Source organism: Lampetra fluviatilis, chromosome 2, assembly GCF_964198595.1.
Source record: "Lampetra fluviatilis chromosome 2, kcLamFluv1.1, whole genome shotgun sequence".
In the NCBI taxonomy this organism is placed as follows: domain Eukaryota; kingdom Metazoa; phylum Chordata; class Hyperoartia; order Petromyzontiformes; family Petromyzontidae; genus Lampetra; species Lampetra fluviatilis.
Window position 1 is genome coordinate 2,164,645 of NC_136276.1, and position 26,665 is coordinate 2,191,309.

At 54.2% G+C, this 26,665-nt stretch overlaps 1 protein-coding gene across 3 annotated transcripts in view; it reads right to left on the reverse strand.

Annotated features, from left to right (window-relative positions):
• Positions 1–26,665, reverse strand: part of CACNB1 (calcium voltage-gated channel auxiliary subunit beta 1) — a 100,628-nt gene that overhangs the window by 59,771 nt on the left and 14,192 nt on the right. The window contains exon 1 of one of the 3 annotated variants that reach the window (XM_078866683.1): positions 20,310–20,596. The exons of the other annotated variants lie outside the window; for them this stretch is intronic. Coding sequence (XP_078722809.1) covers positions 20,310–20,366 — 57 coding nt within the window. The 5' untranslated portion in view covers positions 20,367–20,596. Of the gene's footprint in view, positions 1–20,309; positions 20,597–26,665 lie in introns of those variants that run through there. 3 annotated transcript variants of the gene reach the window in all.

The window sequence follows — 26,665 nt, forward strand, 5'->3', positions numbered from 1 at the left end:
ACGTACATCAGCACACGAAGCATTGGGGAAGGAGGCAGCAATTGCTGCCACCCCGGGAGATCCGTCGGCCTTGCCGGGGACATTAAAAGGCCCGGTTTTTGTCAGTTGCACAACAATTATAATAATTATAATCATAATTATGATAAGTATAATAACTCCACACCACTCAAGGTGGTGCACTCATAATGCAAATAATAAACCAACCAGTTCTGCCGTCTCTTGCTGCTGTGAGATATTATTTCTCTTCTTCCCAAGATATCTCCCCGGTTTTTTTTTATATATAAATCTCCGAGGTGGAAATTCGACCGCGAGCTCAGAGCGGCGTTTTACCGACACGGGAGGGGGCGGGGTTTGGGGGGGGGGCAGAGGCAGCCCCCACCCCCCGGCCCCCCCAATCAGTGGGATCTCAACACTGACACCTGCGCCCCCCCCCCCCCCCGCCTAGTCACGACACGTCAGGTCGCCCAGCGAGGTCGGACCTGCAGCAGTGGATTTGTCGCTGTGCTTGCGCTGCTAGGAGCCGCATTTGCAGCAGCCCCCTAGCATCAGCAGCAGCAGCATCAGCAGCAGCATCAGCAGCTTCAAGAGCAGCAGAAGCATCAGCAGCATCAGCAGCAGCATCAAGTGCAGCAGCATCAAGAGCAGCAGCAGCAGCAGCATCAAGAGCAGCAGCATCAAGTGCAGCAGCATCAAGAGCACCAGCAGCATCAGCAGCAGCATCAAGAGCAGCAGCAGCATCAGCAGCAGTAGCACTATTGCGTGTATGTGCATCTGTGTACAGCTACGTGTACGCGTGTGTCGATAGCCATGCACGTATGTGGTGGTGTATGCGTGTGCCCGTGTTTTTCCAGGATTTGTACGAGGCGTTTGTGTGGTTGTTCCGTATTGCAGAGGCCGCGTGCTTGTGAATCGGTGTGCGTCGCTTTGTGCGCGTGGTTTTGATGGGTGGCGCAATGATGTGTATTTTTACGCGTCCCTTTGTCTTGTGGTTTGAGCGTAACTCGTTCGTGTATTGTATGTTCGTGTGTGTCTGTCTGATTGTGTGTGCATTACCGTAAATTGTACCTCTGTGTGTGTGTAATGGTGCAGTGTGTGTGGAGTTGGTAGTGCAGCGGTTAGCGCTACTCTGCGCTAAGAACCCGGCGACCCGAGTTCGATTCCTGCTCACGGCCAACACCCGTGACGATTATCTGAACCGGTCCTGGGTTTCCCCGAGGTCGACTCAGCCTCAAATGAGTACCTGATGAGGTGTGTAAACATCGCCACTAGGCAGACAAAGGCGGTCGGGCGTGGTGTTGGCCACCCACCCCATTGTGAACAGTGCCGGCCTTCATAGGTGTTCGCAAACGGCACTTGCCCCAAAAGTCTGTTAAGGCTACACGGGCGATCTTTGGCTTTGTGCTACCTACCTGGCTACCCGAGTTCGATTCCTGATCACGGCCAACATCAGTGACCAATATCTGAATCGGTCTTGGACCTCCCCGAGGTCGACTTAGCCTCAAATGAGTACCTGGTGAGGTGTGTAAACATCGCCACTGGGGAGACAAAGGCGGCTGGGGTACGAGGGGGGTGGGGGTTGCGAGCCACCTCGTGCGCTGCCCCTCCCTGCGGCATCGCGGCTTTCGTTCACACAGACATCGAACTCGTGATCCGCGAGCCGCCACCACCACCACACTGCCCGGCTTCCACAACACACAGCTCATCAGCGAGCCCACCACCAACACCACACTGCCCGGCTTCCACAACATACAGCTCATCAGCGAGCCCAACACCACCACCACACTGCCCGGCTTCCACAACACACAGCTCATCAGCGAGCCCAACACCACACTGCCCGGCTTCCACAACATACAGCTCATCAGCGAGCCCACCACCACCACCACCACACTGCCCGGCTTCCACAACATACAGCTCATCAGCGAGCCCAACACCACCACCACACTGCCCGGCTTCCACAACACACAGCTCATCAGCGAGCCCACCACCACCACCACCACACTGCCCGGCTTCCACAACACACAGCTCATCAGCGAGCCCACCACCACCACACTGCCCGGCTTCCACAACACACAGCTCATCCGCGAGCCCACCACCAACACCACACTGCCCGGCTTCCACAACACACAGCTCATCCGCGAGCCCACCACCAACACCACACTGCCCGGCTTCCACAACACACAGCTCATCAGCGAGCCCACCACCAACACCACACTGCCCGGCTTCCACAACACACAGCTCATCAGCGAGCCCACCACCACCACCACACTGCCCGGCTTCCACAACACACAGCTCGTCAGCGAGCCCACCACCACACTGCCCGGCTTCCACAACACACAGCTCATCAGCGAGCCCACCACCACACTGCCCGGCTTCCACAACACACAGCTCATCAGCGAGCCCACCACCAACACCACACTGCCCGGCTTCCACAACACACAGCTCATCAGCGAGCCCACCACCACCACCACACTGCCCGGCTTCCACAACACACAGCTCATCAGCGAGCCCACCACCACACTGCCCGGCTTCCACAACACACAGCTCATCAGCGAGCCCACCACCAACACCACACTGCCCGGCTTCCACAACACACAGCTCATCCGCGAGCCCACCACCACACTGCCCGGCTTCCACAACACACAGCTCATCCGCGAGCCTGTCACCACACTGCCCGGCTTCCACAACACACAGCTCATCTGCGAGCCTGTCACCACACTGCCAACCTTCCATCTTCAATGGAAAGCAATGGGCAGCGCCCAACCGGATCGGCGCAAACCCCGGAGACCAAAGGCACAAGTGGGAAATCAGAGACTCTCTTGTCCAGAGTGCAGCGGCTAACACCAAGCCATGGAACATAGGACATTGCACTGCACCACATATACACGTGAAGGCGGTGGGAGGGTGGGTAAGTGGGTAGCTGGGTGGGTGATTGCGTGTATCTGCAATTGACCGACTCTCAGACAAAGCAAGTGAACGGCTACATCACTTAAAACTCAATCTCTAACCCTTGCTCTACGTCAGGGGTGGGGAACGTCCGGCCCGCGGGCCGTGTGAGGCCCGCGAAATCATTTGGTCTGGCCCTGCCAAGGCAACCGCAGGCGGGACTCGAAATTCAATAAATCTAGGAGCAAACCTGGAAAAGCAGTTGCGAGTAGCAACATCATCATCAATACCAGCTAGCATCACACGCCTCGCCAAAGAGAGAGAAGCAGTTCCAGCCATCACATTAGGGGTGAGTTAATTAAATGTTTGACCAAATATAAGACTCATTTTTAAGTTGATAATTGTGTATGGCCCGCGAATGATGTTATAAATATCCAAATGGCCCTTGGCAGAAAAAAGGTTCCCCATCCCTGCTCTACGTGGATGGGTTAATGAGTGAGTGGATAGGTGGGTCGGTGGGCGGGTGGTTGGGTGGTTAGGTGGGTTAGTTGGTCGGTGGGTGAGTCAGTGTCTGGGTGAGTGAATGGGTGGCTGAGTGGGTGATTGCGTGTGTCGTGCAATTCACACACTCTCAAACAAAGCCCCAGAACGGCTACATCTCTTAGAACTGAATCTCTAACCGTTGCTCTTCATTGCCCATAGAAAATGATCACATAGGCAAGTGTGCGTGTGTGCACGCGTAATGCTGGAGGGCTGTGTGACGTCCGTGCGAGGTTCTTCCCACGCATAATTCCGCTGCATCGCTGGGAGCACCGTCACATCACTTGGTCGCTTCCCCTAATAAAGTCTCAATAATGAGAGCGACTGAGTCACCACATTGGACCATCGCGCCATAATCCGCTTTTGAGAAGTGTAAGTGAATTGCTCCGCACGCCGCGACAGATCTTTATGACTTTGGATCTGATTAAGCAGGGGTGGGGGTGGGGGGCAGCTAATGTCGATTTGAAGATTTAGTGTGCGCGAGTGTTGGTGTAGTTACAGGTGTTCTGTGTGGGGAGCGGTAGTGTAGCGGTGAGCGCGCTGCACTACGAACCCGGTCACCCGGGTTCGATTCCCGTTCACGTCCAACAGCAGTGACGATTATCTGAACCGGTTCTGGGCCTCCCCTAGGTCGACTCAGCCTCAAATGAGTACCTGGTGCGTAAAAACATCTCCACTAGGCAGACAAGGTCGGCCGGGCGTGGTGCTGGCCACCCACCGCCTCGTGTGCCGTTCTGGCCTTCATAGGTGCTCGCTAACAGCACTTGCCCCTACAGTCTGTTAAGGCTATACGGGGGATTTTGATCTTGTCTTTTGCGTGTGATTGTGTAAGCACGTGCTTGTGGATCTATGTGAGTGTGTGTGTGTGTTCTACCGACGTATGTGTGTGATTGTGCCAATGTCTGAAGAGTGCATTTGCCATTGCATCCTTGATATAATATGCCACAATACAGCGCGGAACATGTCGAGGCTGTGCGTGTATCATTTAATTTTTCTGTACTTTTACTGTAATTTAATCCAAGCCAAGCTTTCCATCAGAACGGTGGTGAGATGTTAACTACCTCGCCTGGTATACAGGAGGTCGTGGGTTCGATCCCGACCCTGACACCTGCCGTATATTTGGAGTTGGCAGTATCTGCCACTCCGTAATTGCGTGGATTTTTCTCTCGGCCCTCCGGATTGTCCCTCCACATTTAGAAACATCACGCGTTTAGAGTATTTGGCTGCTATAAATGTCCACATACGCCACTTCGTTGAGCGATCAGTCATGGGGCACAGGTCACTTCTGAAAAAGAGCTACATAGCTCAGTGGGCCTTACCTGGTAAAATAAAAATAAAAAAATTATAGTTTTAAATCAAGCCGAGAAGCCACAAGGCAAGGATGGTTTTCATAGGTGTGCACGGCTCCTTCGCGGCCTATATTAAATTGATTATACTTATTTTAAATAAGCACGGTTAGAGATACCAATAACAGACGGAGGCTTTGTTGACTTGCAACAAGGCTCAAGCGGACTGCACAAAGCTCGGACTCTCGTGCCGGCAGTGACGCCGTCACGCGTTTATTTTTGGGTCGGGCAGAAAATGGAAATGGGGACTCATCCATCCTCTCGCCTACGCCGTGGATAAAATGTCCCACTCACGCGGAGTGTAAGGCAGCAAATCAAAGTCAAAACGAGAAAAAAGAGGAACCCTCTCTGTAAACACGTAAAAATCACAGTCACTTATTTTGTGTGTGTGTCTCTCTCTCTCTCCTGTTTGTACGCAGAGCTAAAAATAAATCGTTGTTTTATTGCTGACGTCAAGGCCGCTGCCACTATAATCACCGCCGTCGCTACCACTGCACCACCACCGCTATCAGCATCAACAACACCACTACCATCACCACCATCACTAACTACCTCCGCGCCAAAACCACTATTCCCACCAATTCTACCGCCACCCCCACTACCACCGCCATCGCTACCACCATGACCACCATGGCCACACTCATCGCCACCACCGCCATCACGACTATCACCACTAATACCACCGCCACCACCACGACCATCGTCATCACCACCACCAACATCACGACCATCACGATCACCATACCAACAACAATATCACCACCACCACCACAATGATCACCACCCAATCTCTATTTGGCACGGTGGTGTTCATGTCAGAGACCAGTAGACAAAGCCGGCTGAGTCAGGGGGAGTCTGCGTTCAGAACTCCGTCAACGCAGCGGGCCTGAGTTTAATCCAGAGCAGCGCACAGGGGGGCAACAGATCGCCCATGAACCTGGAGCATGAATGCCCCGACAACTATCGAGCAGCACTCAGGGCGCTAAGCGCGCTGATGATGACCGCTGAGTCAATTCAGCCGGGGCCCAACTGGGTCAGCGACCCAGAAGATATTTCCACACCCGGCACACCACGTCCAGGATGCCGCCTGCCTTTGGGGGGGCTGCGGCTACTGGTCGCGTGCCTCCCCCAGTCCACCAGCGACCCGAAACTTATTCGGTAAAATCATTAATCCCTGAAAATGACCGTGACAGTGCATTGACCAAATCACTGGCCCTCAATGGCTACTGACAGGACACTGACACGCAGTGTCCTCGTGTTGGCTAAAACACGAGCGCAGAGTGTGCCAATACTGCGCGGGAAATGATACGCGGTGGCAGTGTCTGCGTGTCTGTGAGTGTGTGTGAGACAGTGTCAAAAGCGTTTTCCGGTACACAAGTGTGTCTATTTGCATGCGTGCGTGTGCGCATGTATGGGGAGTGGTGGCGCGGTGGTTAGCGCACTGTGCTCCGACCCAAGTTCGATTCCCGCTCACAGCCAATTTGCAGTGACGAATGATCTGAACTGGTCCTGGGCCTCTCCTGGCGACTTAGCTAGAGAAAGTGCGGCCGTACGTGGTGCTGGCCACCCACACCCTCGTGTGCCGTGCCGGCTTTCATTCGGTGCTACTCGCGAACCCAGCAGTCTGTTACAGGCTACACGGGGGGGGGGGGGGTTCTTTGTCTTTGTGGGTGCACAGACGTGCGAGTGATAGAGCGGGGCTTGCTAACTAACTAACTAGCTGGCTAGCGAGTGAGCGAGCGAGCGAGGAGCGAGCGCAGCGTGGCGGGGGGAATGTGAGAATGCGCTGCCATATTCGGGCTGTTTGTTTCCCAAATTAGGCGGCGCCCCGTGTCTGTGGGGAGATTAAAGGGTGGGGGGGGAGTGCTCGACAGAGTGAGGGGTGAAGCAGCCACCAGCCCAGTGGAGCACAAAGACAAAGACCCCCTCCCCCCCCCCGTGTAGCCTCGACAGACTGTTGGGGCAAGTGCAGTTAGCGAGCAGCACATAATGACGGTCGACACGGCACACGAAGGGGGGGGGGATGGTGGTCCGGTCATTACCACACCCGGCCGCCTTTGTCTCCCTAGCGGCGAAGTTTATTTAAAAAAAATCACACGTAGCATTAGGTATAATTTGAGGCTGAGTCGACCTAAGGGAGGCCCACGACCTGTTCACACATTGCATCGCCGATGTCGGCCGTTAAGCAGGTGAATCGAATTCGGGGCCCGCCTGGTTTTGTCGCGCCAGCGCGCTAACCGCTGCGCCACCACTCCCCCCGGCACTCGCCCCACGTGCACGGGCGCGTACACGACGGGCACGCGCGCGTGTTTACATTCGTCTCTCTCTTCACCCCCCCCCCCTCTATTTTATTTCCGCCTCTATTTTTAAATCGCCGCGTTATCAAGCCGCCGTGTCCCGACGTGCACCGCCTTTCGTTCCAAGGCGCCTCCTTCCCAATTCGCAGACACCACAGCGGGCAAACAGAACTCGCACGGCAGTCGGGGGGGTGGGGGCCGAGATTTGAACTACCTCGCCTGGTATGCAGGAGGTCGTGGGTTCGATCCCGAGCCTGACGCCGCCTGCTGCTGTGTATTTGGAGTTTGCGGGTCGCGTGGATTTTGCTCCAACCCCTCCACATTTAAAAGTAATAAAACGAACGTCTAGATTATAGATTTGAAGCTTTCGTGACTGCAAGGATGTATTTTTTCGGTAAAGTCACGTAGGTAAAAAAAAATGAAATAAATGTAAGCGACTAAATTAAATCACGACGTTTCGGGCGCAACACAAGCGTCCTTTTTCAGGTGAGAACAACGTAGCGAAAGCACAACCGCTTAAGTGTGTCCACACGTCGTGATTTAATTGAGTTGTTTTCATTTATTTGATTAGATTTTTGTTTACCTACGTGACTTTACCGAAAAAAACATAGAGTATGAGCGTCTAGATTCTTTGGCTGCTTTAAATCTCCACGTGGTGATACGCCACTTCGTTGAGCTATCATCTGTGATCGCCAGGTCGCTTCTGAAAAAAAAAACATCTAAGAGCTCAGCGGGCTGTAGCTGGTAAAATAAAATAAAACAGTTTAATTGTTTATATGTTGTAGCGATTTGCTTGCACTTTGCACTCATGTCGTGTTTGTGTACTGTCTGTTGTCGTAACGTCCTGATCCGCCCCTACTGGACATCTGTGAAAAAGAGCTTTAGAGCTCATCGGATTCCTCCTCCACTATAAATACAGATTCCGATAACCCTCAACCAGAGGGGGGGGGGACCACGCGGTTTGAATTCGCTCACGTGCGGCGGCTATGCGATCGCACGTGGGACAACATTGCGTGTATATTGTGTGTGTACTGTGTGTGTACTGTGTGTGTTCAGTGTGTGTACTGTGTGTGTTCAGTGTGTGTACTGTGTGTGTACTGTGTGTGTACATTGTGTGTACATTGGGTGTACTGTGTGTACTGTGTGTGTACATTGTGTGTACATTGGGTGTACTGTGTGTACTGTGTGTGTACATTGTGTGTACATTGGGTGTACTGTGTGTACTGTGTGTGTACATTGGGTGTACTGTGTGTACTGTGTGTGTACATTGTGTGTACATTGGGTGTACTGTGTGTACTGTGTGTGTACATTGGGTGTACTGTGTGTGTGCTGTATGTACTGCGAGCGCTACTCGGAAGGCAGCTGTCTCGTGTCGTTTCGCTTTCTTCAGCCCCTTCTTTGGAACGCATCTACTACTGCAAACGCACACAGCGAGGGGAAGCTGTCGTGAAACCATCCTGCACACACCTCACAGCCACGAAGCCTGCGACGCGTGGCAAGCACTGGGGGCCACCTATCCAAGCACTGAACCAGGCTCAAACCTGCTGGGCCCTCAACGTCTGTGACAAAGAGGTTCATAGCTCATCGGATTCACGATTCTGATTCTGATATCCGACAGATCGCCCCCCACCTCCCAAATAACAAGATAAACAGAAAGTAAATAACGAATCAATATGATTTAATAATAATAATGTTCACAATAACCAGCTGCGTTTTGAAATAACGTCAGTCATGCAAACTCCACGGCACGGCACAATCCACGGCAGCACACGGAGGTGAGCTTCATGCAGATGCCGTCGGCCTCGAGGCGTGAGTGTTTGTCTATTCGTGTGCTTTGCGGGGGGGCCAGAAACCAAAGCGCGCGCAGTGCGTGCAACACACTCGCCCGTACAGCAGGGGCACGTGGAGATTTGTCCACGTGGTTTCGCTGTGCAGCCTTCTCCTGCAAGAGCCAGGCTCCTCCTCCTCCTCGACGGCCACGGAATGAGAATTTCGTAACATCTCTGTGTGTGGTCCACCAACCCCCCACAGTCTCCACTGCTGCTTAGAGACTTGCGTCACCGTGCCACCGACTGGGCATGAGCCCCACTTCCCCCCCCCCCCATCTCAACACGAGCAGCGTTTGCCTTTGCATGGAAGGGTCGTGCATCGGTGCAGTGATTTCACTTCCGATCAATGGTCGGCTCCGCTTCGGGTTTTCCAGTCGAGAAATGTTAGGTACGTATGTATGCTAGACTTCTTTCGCACCGTACATAGCCAACCGTGCTAAATCGGAGATGCGGCGAAAGGACAACAAACTAAACACAACAATCGGCTCTACGTGGATATAAGCTTTCAATATAGACGATGTTAAAGTGCATAGCTAGGCGGCTTTCTAACATCGGAAGAGCAGGTTCTGGTGACAAGCCCAGCATCACCCGCTCATGCGGTCACCCTGCACTCCCTTGCTGAACGCTTGTGCATGAGTCGCCCAACTCGTGTCACCCGCAATTACAAAACGTGGGATGGAGCTCATCACTTATCGGAGCTGGAGCCTCTGGATCATCCTCCCCCCAGCCCCACCACCACCTCACCCGACTCTCTCTCTCTGTCTAAATCTCGATGCCTTCCCACGCAGCACCGGCGATGAGAACCCCCAGCAGATGGCAACCCTCACCGAGCCGGCGGACGGACAGGCGGGCGGACACGAAGGGGTGGTACGCGCGGCTCGGCAAAGTCAGAAAAGCATTCTCTCACCCGGCACACTCTGTCCAGTATACCTATCGCCACGGCTGTCACTGCAGGTCACGTGTGCGGACTACAACCGCTGCGATCTACCGGCGACTCGGGAAATGTCTCCGCACCCGGAATCCCATGGTAAACTAGACTCCCATGGTGAGCTGGACTCCCATGGTAAACTAGACTCCCATGGTGAGCTGGACTCCCATGGTAAACTAGACTCCCGCGGTAAACTGGGCTCCCATGGTAAACTATACTCCCATGGTGAGCTGGACTCCCATGGTAAACTAGACTCCCGTGGTAAACTGGGCTCCCATGGTAAACGGTACTCCCATGGTGAACTGGACTTCCATGGTGAATGGGACTCCCATGGTGAACTGGACTTCCATGGTGAACGGGACTCCCACGATTTGCTGTGAGAGACTATTCACGTTACTCAAGTCGTCAGCTAATTCCGTTGTCTCGCTGATGATGAAGACGATGTTCATGCTGCTGCTGGTTTGCATGGTGATGGCAACTTCTATTTATGGATATAGTGCTGATGCTGACGATTATAAATATTAAGACGTCATTATTGTCGTTTTGGATGACGATGTTGATGACGACGACGACGATGAAGATATTGCGATGATGATGATGCTGCTTGTGCTACTGCTGCAGCTGCTTGTGACGCTAAAAGCTGATTAAGATGTTGATATTGCTTTTGATGGCAATGATGGCGATGGCGATAATGATAATATTGATGATGATGCTGATGATGATAACGATGTCAATCCTGCTGATCATGATGATGATGCCAATGCTGCTGATCATGATGATGATGACGACGACGACAATGCTGATGATCACGATGATGTCAATGCTGTTGATCATCATGATGACGATGTCAATGCTGCAGCTGATGATGATGATGATGAGAATGATGATGATGATGATGACTCCGACGCGGTTATACCGTTACAAAAACTAAAATGGCATCAAGGCCGCGTGCCTCTGTCGGCAGTCGGCGTTCTAATAATAGAGGCGACCCCCCCCCCTCCGCGAGGCAGCGTCAGGAGCACTTTGGCAACAGAGAAAAAAATGCAAGGAGCTAAAAAAAGACTCGGAACGAGAGGAACGAGGCATGCCCGTCCATTGAGTGAGCCTCGGCTTGGGAAGGCCACAGACGCGTCCGACTCCGGCCTGAGCCTCCACTAAAACCAAACACATCGGGCAAGCTGCACTATGGAACTCACAAGCGCCGTGGTGACGTCACTGTTACTTAACTATCGGTGGACGGCGGTTGTTGCTGTGTTTGCATTCTGGGAGAGGGAGCGGTAGTGTCGTGGTTAGCGCACTGGGTTACCAATAACAGTGGCGAATGTGTGAACCAGTCATGTGCCTCCCCTAGGTCGACTCAGCCTTAAACGAGTACCTGCTGTGGTGTGTAAACGTCAGCACTGGGGAGACAAAGGCGGCCGACCGTGGTGCTGGCCACCCACCCCCTTGTGTGCTCGGTAACAGCACTTTCCCCGACAGTTTGTTAAAGCTATACTGGGGGGAGGGGGGTCTTTGTATTTGTCTTTGTATGCACTGGTACACGTGTTCATGTATCAGTGTGTGTATGCTTGTGCCCGGGGGTTGTGTTGTCCATTAGTGGGGGCCAGTCAAAGCGAGGCTCTAAGCTCACACAATGCCACATCGCCCCCCCCACACCGCTACCGCCCCCCCATTCATCGCGAGCTTCCACGCCCCCGCACGCAGCCTCAGGTGCTGAAAATACCAAAACAATGGAATAGAGAAATGAAAAGGCGTTGGGGAACGAGAAGGCCTTGGTCCCATTGTCAGCGGTGGCACGAGGCGTGAACTGCCAGCGACCCCAGCGCTCAACCTGCCGGCTCGTGCGCAGGCGGTGCAACTGCACCGGGACGCCACGTGCGCGGAGGGGCCCATGCGCCGGGCTTCCAGTAGCGATAGGGGGGGGGGGAGGTCCCCCTCATCGATATTGAAAACTAATTTTCTTGAGAACTGCTTTGTGTGTGTGTGTCTAAGTGCTCCCTACCGACACTTGCCCTAAAAGTCCGTTAAGGATATACAGGTGATCTTTGTCTTTGTATGTTTGTGAGTCTTGTGATTAGCATGTACGGCGCGAAAGAAGTTCTACACACAAACACGCATTTAACTTCTTACACCCAGGACCCACGCAAACCAGGCTACGCCACTGGTCCACGTGATATCTCAAACTTCAGTTGAATTGCGTCTATTAATGCAGACTTCGTTAATTGCTTAGCCGCATCACTTCGATGGGACAAGAGCTGCTGACTTGGAGGAATCCTCAACTTCTGATGGTTTAACTCCAATGAAGAGGCCAACATTTCCATCGCAGTGGCCCAACCCAGCCCTGACACGATGTACAAATACAAGAGGTCAAGAGGTCAACATGGCCAACGCTGATGACGCATTGGCCATGATGCTATGCACGGTGCAAAACGAAGTTTATATATAAACAGCTGCAACCGCCGTTCACTACGAAGTGGCGGCGAAATCGCTACGACGCTCGTGCCGCGATAGGTGCACTTTGAGGCAATCACGTGAAGTGTCGGAGGCCCGCTGGCAGGAGGAGGTCACGGAACAGAGCCAGGTGCCGTGTGTTGACCGATAAAGATGGCTGGCCGATGCACCAGCCGAGATCCCCACTTTTGCCAAACTTTACGCGTTTTAGTCGCCCGGCGCTCCGCTCGTTGTTGCGAGCGGGGGGCAGTGAGGCAGTGAGGTGTTGGCAGTGTTTCGGGATGCGGGAGCGAGGAGAGGGGGTGGCAAGCGATTGGGGCAGGGGGAGCGAGGCTGGCTGGGGGGGGAGGTGATGGACTCGGGTCTCTTTTCAGCTGCTGGTACCAAAAATATCCCTCACTGCCCCTGACTCGGCCCTCCCTGCTCCTGCCGGGACCTGAGCCGGCTCTCTTACACGCGGCAGCTCTCCCGCGGAAACATCGCTGGCACTCATGATAATCTCTAACGTGAGCATCTATCGGTGTATCTCTCTGATAATAACCCTGAGCTCTGTATCTCCTTCAACCGTCTATACGAACGCGTGTGTGTGTGTCTCAACCAAAGGCGGCCGGCGGTGGTTCTGGCCACCCACCCCCTCGTGCACCAGAGGTGCTCGCTAACAGCGCTTGCGCCAACAGTTTGTTTCGGCGATCCTGGGGGATCTTTGTCCTTGTCTTTTTGTTGTTGTGGCTCTCAATAGGAATATCTGTCTGTGCCTCTTGCTATCTCCCTGTGGTACCGATACAAACACGTGTCACTCCCGGAGTAAATACCCGCGTGCGCGTGTCTCTCATGCTCATCTATCTCAAGACGCGGTCGGGCAGTGAGCGCCAGTCCCAGTGAGCGCCGGGAGAAGTGAGGACACGGCACGACCGGGTTCAAATCACGTGGCCACGAAGCTTTGAACTCACAACTCAGCTGTGCTGGCTCAAGTGCGCTGACACGGCCATCGTGAACCCCCCCCCTCCCCCCGAGCCACTTCTGCGCACTCCAACAATGTGCCGCGTGTCACTGATGAGAGCCGTGATGGTTGAAACGAACGCAGGCTCGCCCAGTTAAAATAAACCGAGGCCACCGGGTGAGGCCCCTCGTGTCGGGGCTTACCCCACGCATTTCTGCCTTCTCTGCTCATCGTCGTCCGATCGCCGTGATCTCGTCGACGCGACAACAGCACGAACTGAACAGAAGCATCACGGCAGCCCTCGCCATTGGACTAACCGCGAGTAGAAGAGAGAAGCCGTGCGGCGACCCATCTCTCTGTCGCCGCCTGCGATAGACGCGCAGATGCCTAATCCGACTGTGTCCAGGAGAAGAATGAAAACCACGCCATCACCCACATTGAATGCTTTTTTGAGCCTAAACTAAACTAAAAACTAACTATTTTGAAATGCATTTCACCTGGCTATCACAAATGAAGGCTCGAACGAGGTGAATTATCGTCACGTGGAGATGTATCGCAGCCAATTACTGTCAAAGCGTGATGTTGTTGATCCTAAACGTGGAGGGGAAAACCGGAAGACCCGGATACAATTCCACGCGACCACGGGGAGAGAGACATGCAGACTCCAAATATGAGAATCAGAAAATGTACTTCTCCTGGAGGAATCCGATAAGCTATAAAGCTCTTTGTCACACATGTCCAGTAGTTTTCACAGATGTCCAGTAATTGCAATATACAGCAGGCGTCAGGGTCTGGATCAAACCCACGACCTCCTGTGCACCAGGCGAGGGAGATAACATCTGCTCGCCACGGTGGCGCCCTGACTCACCCCGACTCTACAGCAACTCGTGGCTTTATTCAAGTCCCCGTTTGATGGCTCTGAATCGTAGCGTCTCCGTCCAGGTGGATTCACTCGCTGCATCCGCTCTGACGGTCACGTTTCACTTGGGATTAAACCCCAGGTGAGGAGCCCCGTCGAGACGAAACTTACCCTCTTCGTCGGAGTCGCAAAACGCATGAACTTAAACACTGATTGAAGGAACTAGTAATTCGTTAAAGAACATCCTCGTGCACGTTAGAATATTAAAATATTACAGCAACAAAAACAAATCCCTCAAAACTACTGTGAAGCATTTAGCAACAGGATGGCGAGGTTACCCCAGTAGCACGATGGGATTTTTGTTGTTGTTGTTTGAGATGCGTTGTAGAGTGAGCTGTAAAGTGCAATTTAGAAGCAATGTCATCTCCACCGTGACGACTCCAATTGGCCGATTAATACCTGACCGGGAAGACACAGGAAGAGAGAGAGAGTTCTTAAAAAGCCAGAGAGACCCAATGCAGTTTCCACGTGCGTGTCGGCCACGTGCCAAGTCATCCACCGACTCTCAACGCAAAACCTGCTTTCTGCACGACATGGACGGCCTCCTTTGTGGTTGAGCCGTTGTGAGCTACCAGCCCTGAGTTCAGCACCGGTGCAGGGTGCTCCGGTGGGACCCGCGTGGTGAGCGAGTGGGTGCCGAGCTCGCATCTACCGCGGTAGCCGGAGTCGCGCCTACCCCCGCCGCACATCAGCGGTGAATTTTCCACGAACACCGTGGAAACACAAGACGAGCTGGAGCCACGCCCCCCCCCACTCCTCCCCCCGCAAACCTCCCGCTCCACCCCATCTCCCTCTCGTTTCCCCGTCTCCCTCTCAAACCTCTCACGTGTCACTTCGCTGTCTCCCCCGTTTATCTCCCGTCTTGATATATATGCCAACCTCGTCGACCCGCAGCCGCTCACTCGCGCAGCTCACCCTTAACAGCGCTCCCTGACTATAGCTCACCTTGTACAGCTCACTCCACCACTCACCACCTCTCCCCGCACCCACCCACTCTCTCCCCCCCCCCCAACCCACTCACGTCCCAATGCCTGGACCGCATTCCCCACGCCACTTACACCCCAGCGCTCACCACCCTAACCCACGCCGCAGGTCCATCTCGTAATGATTTTCATGGCTCCTGTCTCCTCCCAACGCCGCACGTCTCCCCGTCACTGCCCCCCACTCGTGCTCTGTTTCAGCGTTTCATGTGGCTCCAGTTACACCCGCGCGCACCACGCACGAAAACCGACGTGGCACTACTGGTGCAAGCGCTGTTGGCGAGCGACTGTTGAGGACGGCCTGGCACAAGAGGCGGTGGTGTTGGTGGTCGTGGTGGACCAGGCGACCCGGGTTCGATTCCCGCTCACGGGCAACACCGGTGACGATTATCTGAACCGATCCTGGGACTCCCCTACGTCGACTCAGCCTCAAACGAGTAACTGGTGCGGTGTGTGAACATCGCCACTAGGGAGACAAAGTCGGCCTTTATAGATGCTCGCCAACAGCACTTGCCCCAACAGTCTGTCAGGGCTATACGGGGCATCTTTGTCTTTGTGGCCAGCACCACGCCCGGCCGCCTTTGAGCCTCCAGTGCTGGTGTTTTGCACACCGCACCAGTTGTTCATTTAAGGCCGAGTCGACCCAGGGGTGGGGGGCCCAGAACCGGTTCACATATTTCGTCACCAAACATTGACTGTAAGCGGGAGACGAACTCAGGTCGCCAGGCTCACAGCGCGGCGCAGCAACAACAACGACCGCCGCCGTTCACCGCAAAGTGGCGGTGACGTCTCCACAGCGCTTGTGCCAGGCTAGGTGCACCTTGAGGCCGCGTGAAGTGTCGAAGGCTATCTGCTGATAGGAAGTCACGGGACAGACCCAGGTGCCATGGGTCGGCCAGCTCAGATGACTGGCAGATGCGCACCACTGTGCAACCTGAGTGATCTTTCTGTGGATTGCCCTTTGTTTAATCACCGCACGAGACTCCGCCGAGGTTCGCGGTGTAGCGCTGGAACTAATCGTCAATGAATTCCATTAATTGATCGACGCATTTTTTGTTGTTGCGACCAATATGATTCATAATGAAGGTTTTTGGGTTAGATCGCGTAAATATAAACGTCTCGTAACCCTCCACCAGCCGACAAAGCCAATTAGTAAGGGGTTTGTCATGTAAACAGCCCACCGGTGTGTTGGAGAGTAAATCCACAACAAATTACAACTACTAAAATTGTTACTATTAGGTTTTATCGGTAAAGTCACGTAGGTAAAAATAAATAATAATAAAATAAAAATTTTAGAAATAATAATAGAAATAAAATAATAAATCACGACGAAGCTTCAAATCTAGAATTACTAAAACTGTTACTCAAATTGTAAAAGTTGTGGATTTACTCTTCAACACACCCGTGGGCTGAAGTGGTAACTAATTGGCGTTCTCTTTACGTGACAAATCCCTTACTAATTGGCTGCGTCGGCTGGTGGAGGGTTAGGACACATTTATACTTACGCGTTCTAACCCAAACACCTTTATTATGGGTGTCACGGGATCTCCATCATCCACTTCCCAGCAAGACGGAGGACTTCGTCGGATTCATTTGGGAGGCCCACGGGAAACGTGTCTGGGTTTGGAACCCAGGAACAGTTCAGATACCACCCCCCATCCAATGTGACAATGATGAGAGTAACGTTATGGAGACAAGGGCTGGTTGCATCATGCATGGCTCATTACGTGCTCCGAGACGCACGCACGTACAGGTCGGTGGATCGCCCAGAGATTAGAAACTCACAACCCCTCTGGGCAGTGAGGTGGTCAGGTGAGGGCACGACAGCAAAAGTGAGTTTGTGAACCTCTCAGTCTGCTGCGTGACCTATTTGTTTGACCCCCCCCCCCTTCCCATGTATGCGTGGATGGAGCTTTCTCCGAGTCCTCCAATTCCCTCACTCACTCTTCCGTTTTTTTGCTCCATTTTTTTAAATTGCTCAAACGTCCATTTGTGGCAGGACCCTCCTGAACACGAAGCCTTGAGACTCGGCCTTTCGCGGGCATATACAATAAGTGCAACGCAGGCGGAGCCGGCGTAACAAACTTCGTGCGAGAGCCACTCGCAGCTTTCACCCGGCGCCCTGCCTCGACTCCTCGCGACATGCATGGGCTCGTGTGAACGAGCCCCCGCGCAGAATCACGTGAGCGATTGTCGATAAGACACGCGGGGAACGCGTACGGACAAAGCAGCGTCCAGCAGCCACCTGCGTGCCGCTCTCTCAGCCCCACCACCACCACCACTCATCCAACCTCAACCATTGCAAATGACAACACCGCAAGCACAAGACCTGAGGCCGGCCCGGGATTGTAACTAACCTCGCCTGCTGTACAAGGAGGTCGTGGGTTCCATGCTGACGCTGACGCCTGCTGCTGCTGTATATTTGGAGTTTGCTGTGTCTCTCTCCCCGTGGTCGCGTGGATTTTTTTTTTCTCCGGGTCCTCCGGTTTTTCACTCCACATTTAGAATGAATGTCACGCATTTAGAGCATTGGCTGCTGTACATTTCCACGCGATCATAAGCCACTTCAAACTTGATTTGAAGCTTTCGTGACTGCAGGAATTACCACTTGGTTGAGCTATCGCTGGTGATCGCTTCTGAAAAAAAGAGCTGCATAGCTCGGTCGGGCCTTACCCGGTAAAATAATCAGTGGCAGCAGCAGTAGTAATATACAGATGCAGAACGCCACGTGTAAGTGATGTGATGTGCGACTACGGAACCTGGTCCTCTCTCCTGATCTCCACATCATTGCTCAACATTGGCTTGTGTCGTGTGTGCGTGAGTTGTATTTAGTTAGCATCGAGCTATAGGACCCATAGCTTAAAGAGAGGACCCTTGCCGATAACATACGGGCAGTTCACCAGCACTGACTCGAGCGAAGCCTGCCTCTGTTGCTGATGAGACACCGCGTGTCGAAAACGGTGCAGAGTTTTGCTTGTGCTGAATCCATGCGGCTGGAATTATTTATATCCAGAAGGCGCCGTGTGGGCCATGGGATCTGTAAAAAAAATTATATTTTTACGTGGAGGGACATTTTCATAAAATTAGGAAGGCGAAATTGCCTGCCTATCTATTCGAGAGAAAAAAAGAACGGGTTGCTTGTACTGAATCAATAACTGCTGAAATTCAACATGTTCTTGTTTGTTTTTAACGTGGCGACATTGTCTGCTTGTTTACTTGGTTCCCGGGGCTCTGCAGTGCGGCACGGCCACGAGCTGCCCTGGTGGAGCACTCAGCGCCACTGGAATTTCAATATTGAGCGCAGTTGAGGCAGTTGAAGCGATGCTGAAAGTTCATCAAATCTCTCTCCCATCACTCCCCACCGCCGCTTCTGTTCATCCAGCTGTAGAAACTGGTTCACCACAGTGAGGCAAAGTGTGCCTACGCCCACCGCTTCCAACGCATCCGGTCAACGTGGAAGAGTAGACCAAACACCCGCCAGAGTTCGCTCTGGTGCAGGCTCTTCCGCCAGCAGTGGCGTGGGTCAACAATTGCAGGGCTGCCCCTTTACCGTTTTACGAACAGCACGACAGCATCACGACACACACCTGCAGGACATACACACCTGCAGGACATACACACCTGCAGTATGACGAAGATAAAGATCCCCCGTATCGCCTTAATTATGCTGTTCGCGCGCACTGGTACAGCACACGAGGGCGTGGGTGGCCAGCACCACAACCGGCCGTCTTTGTCTCCCCAGTAGCGATGTGTTTATGCACCGCACCAGGTACTCATTTGATGCAGAGTCGACCTAGGGGAGGCCCAGGACCGGTTCATATAATCGTCACTGGTGTTGGCCGTGAGCGGGAATCGAATTCGGGTCGTCAGGTTCGTAGCACAGAGCGCTAACCACTACACTACCGCTCCCCACACTACACACCTACAATACACACACACAGACACACCTACAATACACACACACAGACACACCTACAATACACACACACAGACACACCTACAATACATCCACACACACCTACAATGCACACACTGATCCAGTCATCCTCGCAGCAGCGGCTTTCGGCTCAGCCATCGAACAAAGACGGCGGCCCTCGCATCGTCGCGCGGCGCTTTCAGATGCCCTGCTTCTGTGGCCGTCTGGAACGCTCTTCCTCCCGACATGACGAAGCCACTGTAGCTGTACACTTTTAAATAATCTCGATTAACAAACTCATTTCGTGACAACTGCTTTTTGTCTTTAGTTTGTTGTCCTTCCCCCACAACCTCCCGACGAGCGCGGTTGGCTCCGCACGGTGTGAAAGAAGCTCAACGTGCATCCATCGCATCAGCACGTCATCGAATCGAGTGACTCGCCGAGATCTTCCGCGCACGTTCCCGGCGAATGAACGAGTCGCGCTCTCCAGAAACCGGCACGAGAACGCCGCGCGCGGATGGTGCCAACGCGGCGAGCAGCGCCTTGCCTTGCACTTGTGATCGCATTTCGGAAGACGAGTGACATTGAATGTCTGACAAGTTCACTCGCTCACTCGCTCACCGACTCGCTCATCCGTTCATGGACTCACTCGCTCACTCACCCGTGTGTACAATCACGCACACTTACACTCACAGACTCATTCGCTCACTCGTAAATTCACACACACACACTGGTCACCCACCACTCACCCATTCACACACACACACACTGATCACCCACCACTCACCCATTCACACACACACACTGATCACCCACCACTCACCCATTCATGCACTCAATTGCGCGCCTGCTGATTTCACCCCGTCTGTCACTCACGCAGACTCGCACTCACTCACCCACTCATTCACTCACGCAGTTCATCCGACATTCACCCCTCCGCGTCGCACCTCCGATTAGCACGGTTGGCTACGTACGGTGCGAAAGAAGTTCAAGATACAGTCTATACGTTCCCCTTCATTCACAAATTCACCCACTCACTCACTCACCCACTCACACACTCACTCGTCCACCCACCCACCCACCCCTGTCACTCACTCGTCCGCTCACCCACCCACCCACTCACCAACCCACCCACCCACTCACCCACTCACTCACTCACCCACCCACCCACCCACTCATCCACCCACCCACCCACTCACTCACTCACTCACCCACCCACTCGTCCACCGACCCACTCACTCACCCACCCACTCACCCACTCACTCACCCGGCAAACTCACCGGGAAGTGTAACTGGATGGCGTTGGGTGGATGCGCAGTCAACCCGGAGTTGTCCATCCTGAACTCGCTCACGAAAAACCTTGCACCACCGCGGCCCCGCAACTTACCGCGAAGTCAAGCGGGGAGAGCACGCGTCTGCAACCCTGTCTACGCGCTGCAATACACACCCCGCTAATTAAACAACAACGACGACGCAACTCGCTACTCCATCACGACTCGGGATGTGGACAAACGCGCGGCCCGATCGAGACTCTTGAGCCGCTCAGCGTGGCGCCGTTACGGTTCGAGCCCCGTTTGAGTCTGACGCGTGGTGGGTGGTGGGTGGTGAGTGAGTGGGGTGGTGGGTGGTGGGGTGGTGGGGGGGGGGTTACGTTGACCGTAGTAGGGGGGGGGGGTGTGGGGGGGCTCTACGCGGAACCGCTGCCGTGTCCCGTGGTGAGAGCGCGCTTCGGAGTGAGCGCGCGGCGTGTCCGCATGCACCGAGGTGGAAGAGATGGCGGGAGGGAGAGGGGTGGGTGTGGGGGTAACGATGGGGGGGGGGTGTAGATAAGAGCACACGCACACAGCCCGCTCCCCTGCCTCGCAGACGCCGACACACGCACGAGTGTACAGACACATACTCAGATGCCTTGCAGACTCTTTGGGGCAAGTGCTGTTAGCGAGCACCTATGAAGACCGGCACGACACACGAAGGGGTGGGTGGCCAACGCCACGGCCGTCCGCATTTGTCTCCCCAAGTGGCGATGTTGACACCCCGCACCGGATACTCATTTGAGGATGAGTCGACCTAGGCGAAGCCCATGACCGGGGATCAGTTAATCGTCACTGGTAGTGGTCGTGAGCGGGAATCGATTTCGGCTCGCCGGTTTCGTGGCGCAGCACGAATCACTGCACCGCCGCTCCCCACACTGTCAGTGCAACCACCAGCACCACCAACAACCCTCTAATGAGCACCAACCACCAGCACCACCAACAACCGTCTAATGAGCACCAACCACCGGCACCACCTCCACACGCCGCCACGTGCCTGTACAGGCGGCGTGCACGCCAGGCTCTGGTGACGCGCGCGACACCTGCTGCTCATGTCAGCCGTGCGCGCGTGGCGGGGGTGGTGGTGGTGGTGGTGATGATGTTGGTGGTGGTGGTGGTGGTGATGTTGGTGGTTTTTTCTGTAAAGTCACGTAGGTAAAAAATAACGGTTCCACCTGAAGACGGAAGCTTGTGTTGCCTCCGAAACGTCGTGATTTTTATTTTACTTTTATTAATTTTATTTTTTACCTACGTGATTACCGAAAAAACCTAAGAGGATGTTGGTGGTGGTGGTGATGATGGTGATGGGGTTGTTGGAGCGCTGTTGCCCGTAGTGCTGGTGAGATGATGTTGGGATGGTGGTGGTGGTGGTGGAGGAGCGATATTGGGATGACGTTGGGGGCGATGTGGCGGCGACGTGGTTGACGATGTTGAGATTATATTTAGAATGATTCTGTGGTGATGTTCAGATCATGGTGTTGGTGACGGCTTGGGGTATTGTTGGAGTGATGTTAGAATGACGAGTCGTGTTGCGGTGATGTGGTGGTGGTGGTGGTGATAGTGCATTGAAATCATGGTGGTGATGGTTGGGCGGTCGTGCTGGAGTGATGTTCGAATGATGTTGCGGTGGTTGTGGTGGTGCTGCGTGCAGGCTGGAGACAGCAGGGCGTGTGGGGGGGACAGACAGTACCCACAGCCAGATACCCCACCAAGCACGCCAGAAATAGCCTCCCTCAAGCCCCTTCAATAAACCCAACACCGCACAGCACGCCGGCTCTCAGCCCAGCGGGACCGTGCGGGAGAGAGAGAAAGAGCGCCCGGTGGCGCGAGCTCCAATCACAACGCGCTCCACGTGGCCGATAAAGGACCCGCAAGGGGGTTGGTGCCGGACAGCCGCCGTCTCCCGCGACGACGCGGGACATGCGGACAAAGGACAACCTGGGGAGAGAGTAGAGACACACGCGGAGAGACAACGAGCGAGAGACGAGGTCGGGGAGACGAGACGGTGGGGGGGGAGAGGCGGCAGAGGGATGCCCGGAGAGTAGAGACCAGGCGGAGAACGCCGGTGGCGACAGGGACACTCGTGGTGAGGTTGCGAGAAACGGGGGTATAGGGGGGGGGGTCAACACAACAGGGGCAACCGTCGAGACATCCGCAGCGGCAGCAACACGGCGGCGACACGGAGAGACGCAGGGCCACGCCGCACATCCATCCGTTGCAAGGCCCGCGGGCCGCTGGTGGCCTTCCAGTGCGGCCCCACGACAGCACACGCCACGTGACAACACCTCCCCCCCCATCATCGTCGTCGTCGTGCTGCTGTTGAACCCAATAATTGGTTCAAATGGTGTGGCGGCCCTCACACACTGATGATGTCTCATCGGTGAAAGTGTCCAACCACCCCACCGCCCGCGCCTTGAAAACGAGTGAAGACCATCGCGCCAGGGCAAGGCGGCCCCCAGGCCGCCTTGCCCACAGACAAAGGCGTAAATTCAGGAAGGAAAAAACCCCAAACAAAGCCGTGAACATCGACCGATATACTCCCCGTGCTCCGTGCGGCGTGTTCAGTGTCACCTTACAGGCTTCTGTGTGTGCGCGCATGGGAGTACGCGTGCGTGCTTTCTACGTATGTGTGTACGTGTGGGGAGCGGTAGCGCAGTGGTTAGCTCACTGCGCTACGAACCGATCCGAGTTTGATTCCCGGGCGACGGCTGCCATCAGTGGCGAATGATAGACACCAGCGCCGTGCGTGACGCAGGTGAGAGTCGGTGATGGCCACATCAATTCTCTCGTAGCGGCCTCAACAGGTGCTCGCTAACGAACACTTGCCTCAACAGCCTACAAGCCTACAAGGGGGACCTTTGTCTCTCTGTGGTGCGTGAGTGTCCGCGTAGCAAGCGTACTGCATGGCGATGCAATCTCGTTGGTGCCGATTCCAATCACGAGTGCTCGCTTTGGTTGTGTGAGGAATCTTGGAGTGTCCGGAGAGAACACGTGCACACGAGGGGGTGCGTCACATCATCATTGCCCTGCAGGGTCCAGCATGTGCCCCCCCCCCCGTTAGACTAACGTATAGAGCTTACTCGCACATGCACCTAACATTTTCTTCTCTGGCGCCTCCAGCGTTTCGTTCACGGCCGTTAAATACTCCGTTTGTTAGTGGTGCAGTAATTTATACCCACGTGACTTTACCGAAAGAACCAAAGAGTATGGATTCCTGCAGTCACGAAAGCTTCTAATCGAGATTATTCCTGCAAGGGCCCCGTAATATCGTCATATCGTCATATCGTCCAATGCAATATCGCCGTTTTTTTCAATCTTTGTCGTTGTTGCGGGCTGCACTCAAGCACCACGGATCTCCCGTGTGAAATAGCCGGCTAGCTGCCAAAACGGGGACTGTCCGTGGAACAAACAAAACAAAACACTCTAACAACTCGAAACTCAAACCCGCTCGGCGCATTGCCATCTTCACAGCTCCAGGCTAAACCTCCCAGGCGCCGTTGTGGATTTACGAGAATCTCATGGAGCCTCGACTCTGCTGGCAGAGAGAAGATGCTGGGTCTCCCTAAATCTCGGGGTAAGAAGGGGGCCTGGGGTGAGAGGGGGGGGTGAGAGGGGGGGTTGAGAGGGGGGTAAGTGGGGTAACAGATAAGAGAGAGGGGGGGGGTCCCACATTCCTTTGCGTAATCGCGCTATCATCTCTCTTCTCGTCTGAGCCAGCGACTCCGACTTCGCTGCCGATCGCCGCTGTAATTATTATTATTTTTGCTCTCAATGAGGGCAGAACGGCCCGTACAAAGATCCCCCGCGTAGCCTTAATAGACTGTTGGGGCAAGTGCCGTTTGCGCGTCGCACCTATGAGGTCCAGAATGGCCCCCACCACGCCCGGCCGCCTTTGTCTCCCTAGTGGCCGGTATACACAAACGTGAACGCACGCGCAACAACAGCCACTATTCACAATGCGACAGCGCTAAGTGTCGGTGACGTCACCACAGCCCTTGTGCCAAGCTAGGTGCACTTTGAGGTGAAGTGCGTAAGGCTCGCTCCTGGCAGGTCGCGGGACAGACCGGGTGCCGTGGGATAAACGACAGAGATGCCTGGCACGATGCACTCACTGGCAAAACAACACAGATCCCCCGTGTGGCCTTAATGGTTTGTCGGGGCAAGTGATGTTCAGCGAGCACCTATTACGACCGGCACGGCACACCGATTTTTACACACCGCGCCAGGCAGCCATTTCAGTCTGAGTCGACCTAGATGAGGTCCCCTGGTCCGGTTCAGATATTCGTCACCGATGTTCGGCCGTGAGTGGGACTCAAACTCGGGCCACCGGATCAGTAGCTCAGCGGCTAACCACTACGCTACCGCTCCCCCCCCCACACACCACGTGTGTGAAAACTTTCATTTGTAATGTCGCCTATTTTTGTTATTATTATACATTAACAATCAGAGAAGACTCCGACAACAGTGTACGTTTGAACCCAGACGGGTAAAAGGATTTAATCAAATGATAAAATATACAGTTCCACACTCTGTAACATTTACAGTATGTATGTTGAATTATTTTCGCGAGGAAGGACAACAAACTAAAGACACCCCGCGTGTCTGCCGTCACTGTGACTCTATTATTATTAATATTGTCGTTCTACAACTTGTCGAGCTCTCACAAGCCAGCCGCTCTCTCTCTCTCCAAGCTTCACTGCCCTTCCACCGCTTTGCATCTCCCCTTCAATTCCCCGAACTGACAGCCTTCGTGGCTGCATAATGCAGGGTTGTTTTTTTGGGTTAGATCACGTAAATATGTGTCGTTAAACCCGCCACCACCCGACACAGCCAATTAGTAAGGTTTGTCACGTATACAGAACGTGCCAATTCGTTACTAGTGTGGTGCCGTTGTTCGGCGGTCTGGTTATCACCATTGATTCTTACCTGCAGTAACGAACATGTGCCAACAGCGGGTGGTAGACAGGATAGGTGGGATGAGTCGGGCCGTTGGGCCACCAGGGACCCCAAGAGGGGGGCTGGGGAGGGGGATTCCGTTACATTCCAGGGCCCCCTAGAGAGTTCGAGAAGGAAGGTTTGGCTCGGGGGGGAGAGACTCTGGAACGGGTATAAAAGCCGGACCTCTGAACGGGTCCGGCAGTCATCGTCCACCTGAAGACCTGAAGACCTGGAGATCTGGAGATCTGAAGAACCACTCTGAAGAGCTGAAGCGAAGAGCCCAAAAGGGCCCCGCACCCCTGGCTAGGGTCGGGTTCAGAGTTCACCAGTCTAGGGTAGAGCTCTAACCAGAGTGAGGGCACATTAGTCCGGAGGGTCTACATCCTTCGGGTATAGGGTGTATGGGGCCATTACCCCTTTGTGTTGTGTACGTGTTGCCTCCAGCAAGTCTCGCTCTCCCTGCCTACCCACTACACGAGCACAGCACTAACCGGTTGTGTGTTGGAGAGCAAGTCCACAACATTTACAATCCGACGTTTCGCCGGTAATTACAGCCGGCATCGCCATGCGGCGGCCGTGGCTGTCCGCCGAGGACACTCGGCACGTCACGGCCACGAGCTGTTAGGGCTGGAGGAGGCTCTGCGCGGTGCTGTTGGTATTCACATTCAGCAACCACGAGTCAGGGGGCTCTCATCACTGTCAGTTGCCCGGCGTGGTGCCACATCCTTCACAGTACACCCCTTCGATTCCCTCATTCACGAGGCAATAGATTCAAAGGGATTTGTGTTTTACTACAAAAGACAAAGATCCCCCCGTGTAGCCTTAACATACTGTAGGGGCAAGTGCTGTTAGCGAGCACCTATAAAGGCCGGCACGGCACACGAGGGGGTGGGTGGCCAACACCACTCCCGGCCGCCTTTGTCTCCCTAGTGGCGATGTTTACACACCGCACCAGGTACTCATTTGAGGCTGAGTAGACCTAGGTGAGGCCCAGAACCGGTTCAAATAATCGTCACCGGTGTTGGCCACACATGCACACACGTGCATATACGAGCACGTACATTGACACACACCAACACGCACAGACATTGTGTGTGCACCTACACACACTGCAAGCTACACCAGGCCGCCGTGTTCATATATCCAGCACCACGCACGTCCGCCTTTGTCTCACTGACCACTGTGTGAAAAGGGCTTGCGATTTCTCCCCGGTGTCTGCCCTCGTCCGCATTAAGAATGAACATCCGTTTAGATGATTTGGCTGCGACTGTGACTTCCCACGTGTGATGATGATGATAAAGCCACTTCGATGAGCGATCGTGCGTGGCCAGCTCGCCTCGAGAAAAGAGCTCATCGCTCAGGGGGCTTTAACTGCTCCGCTCGCTCGG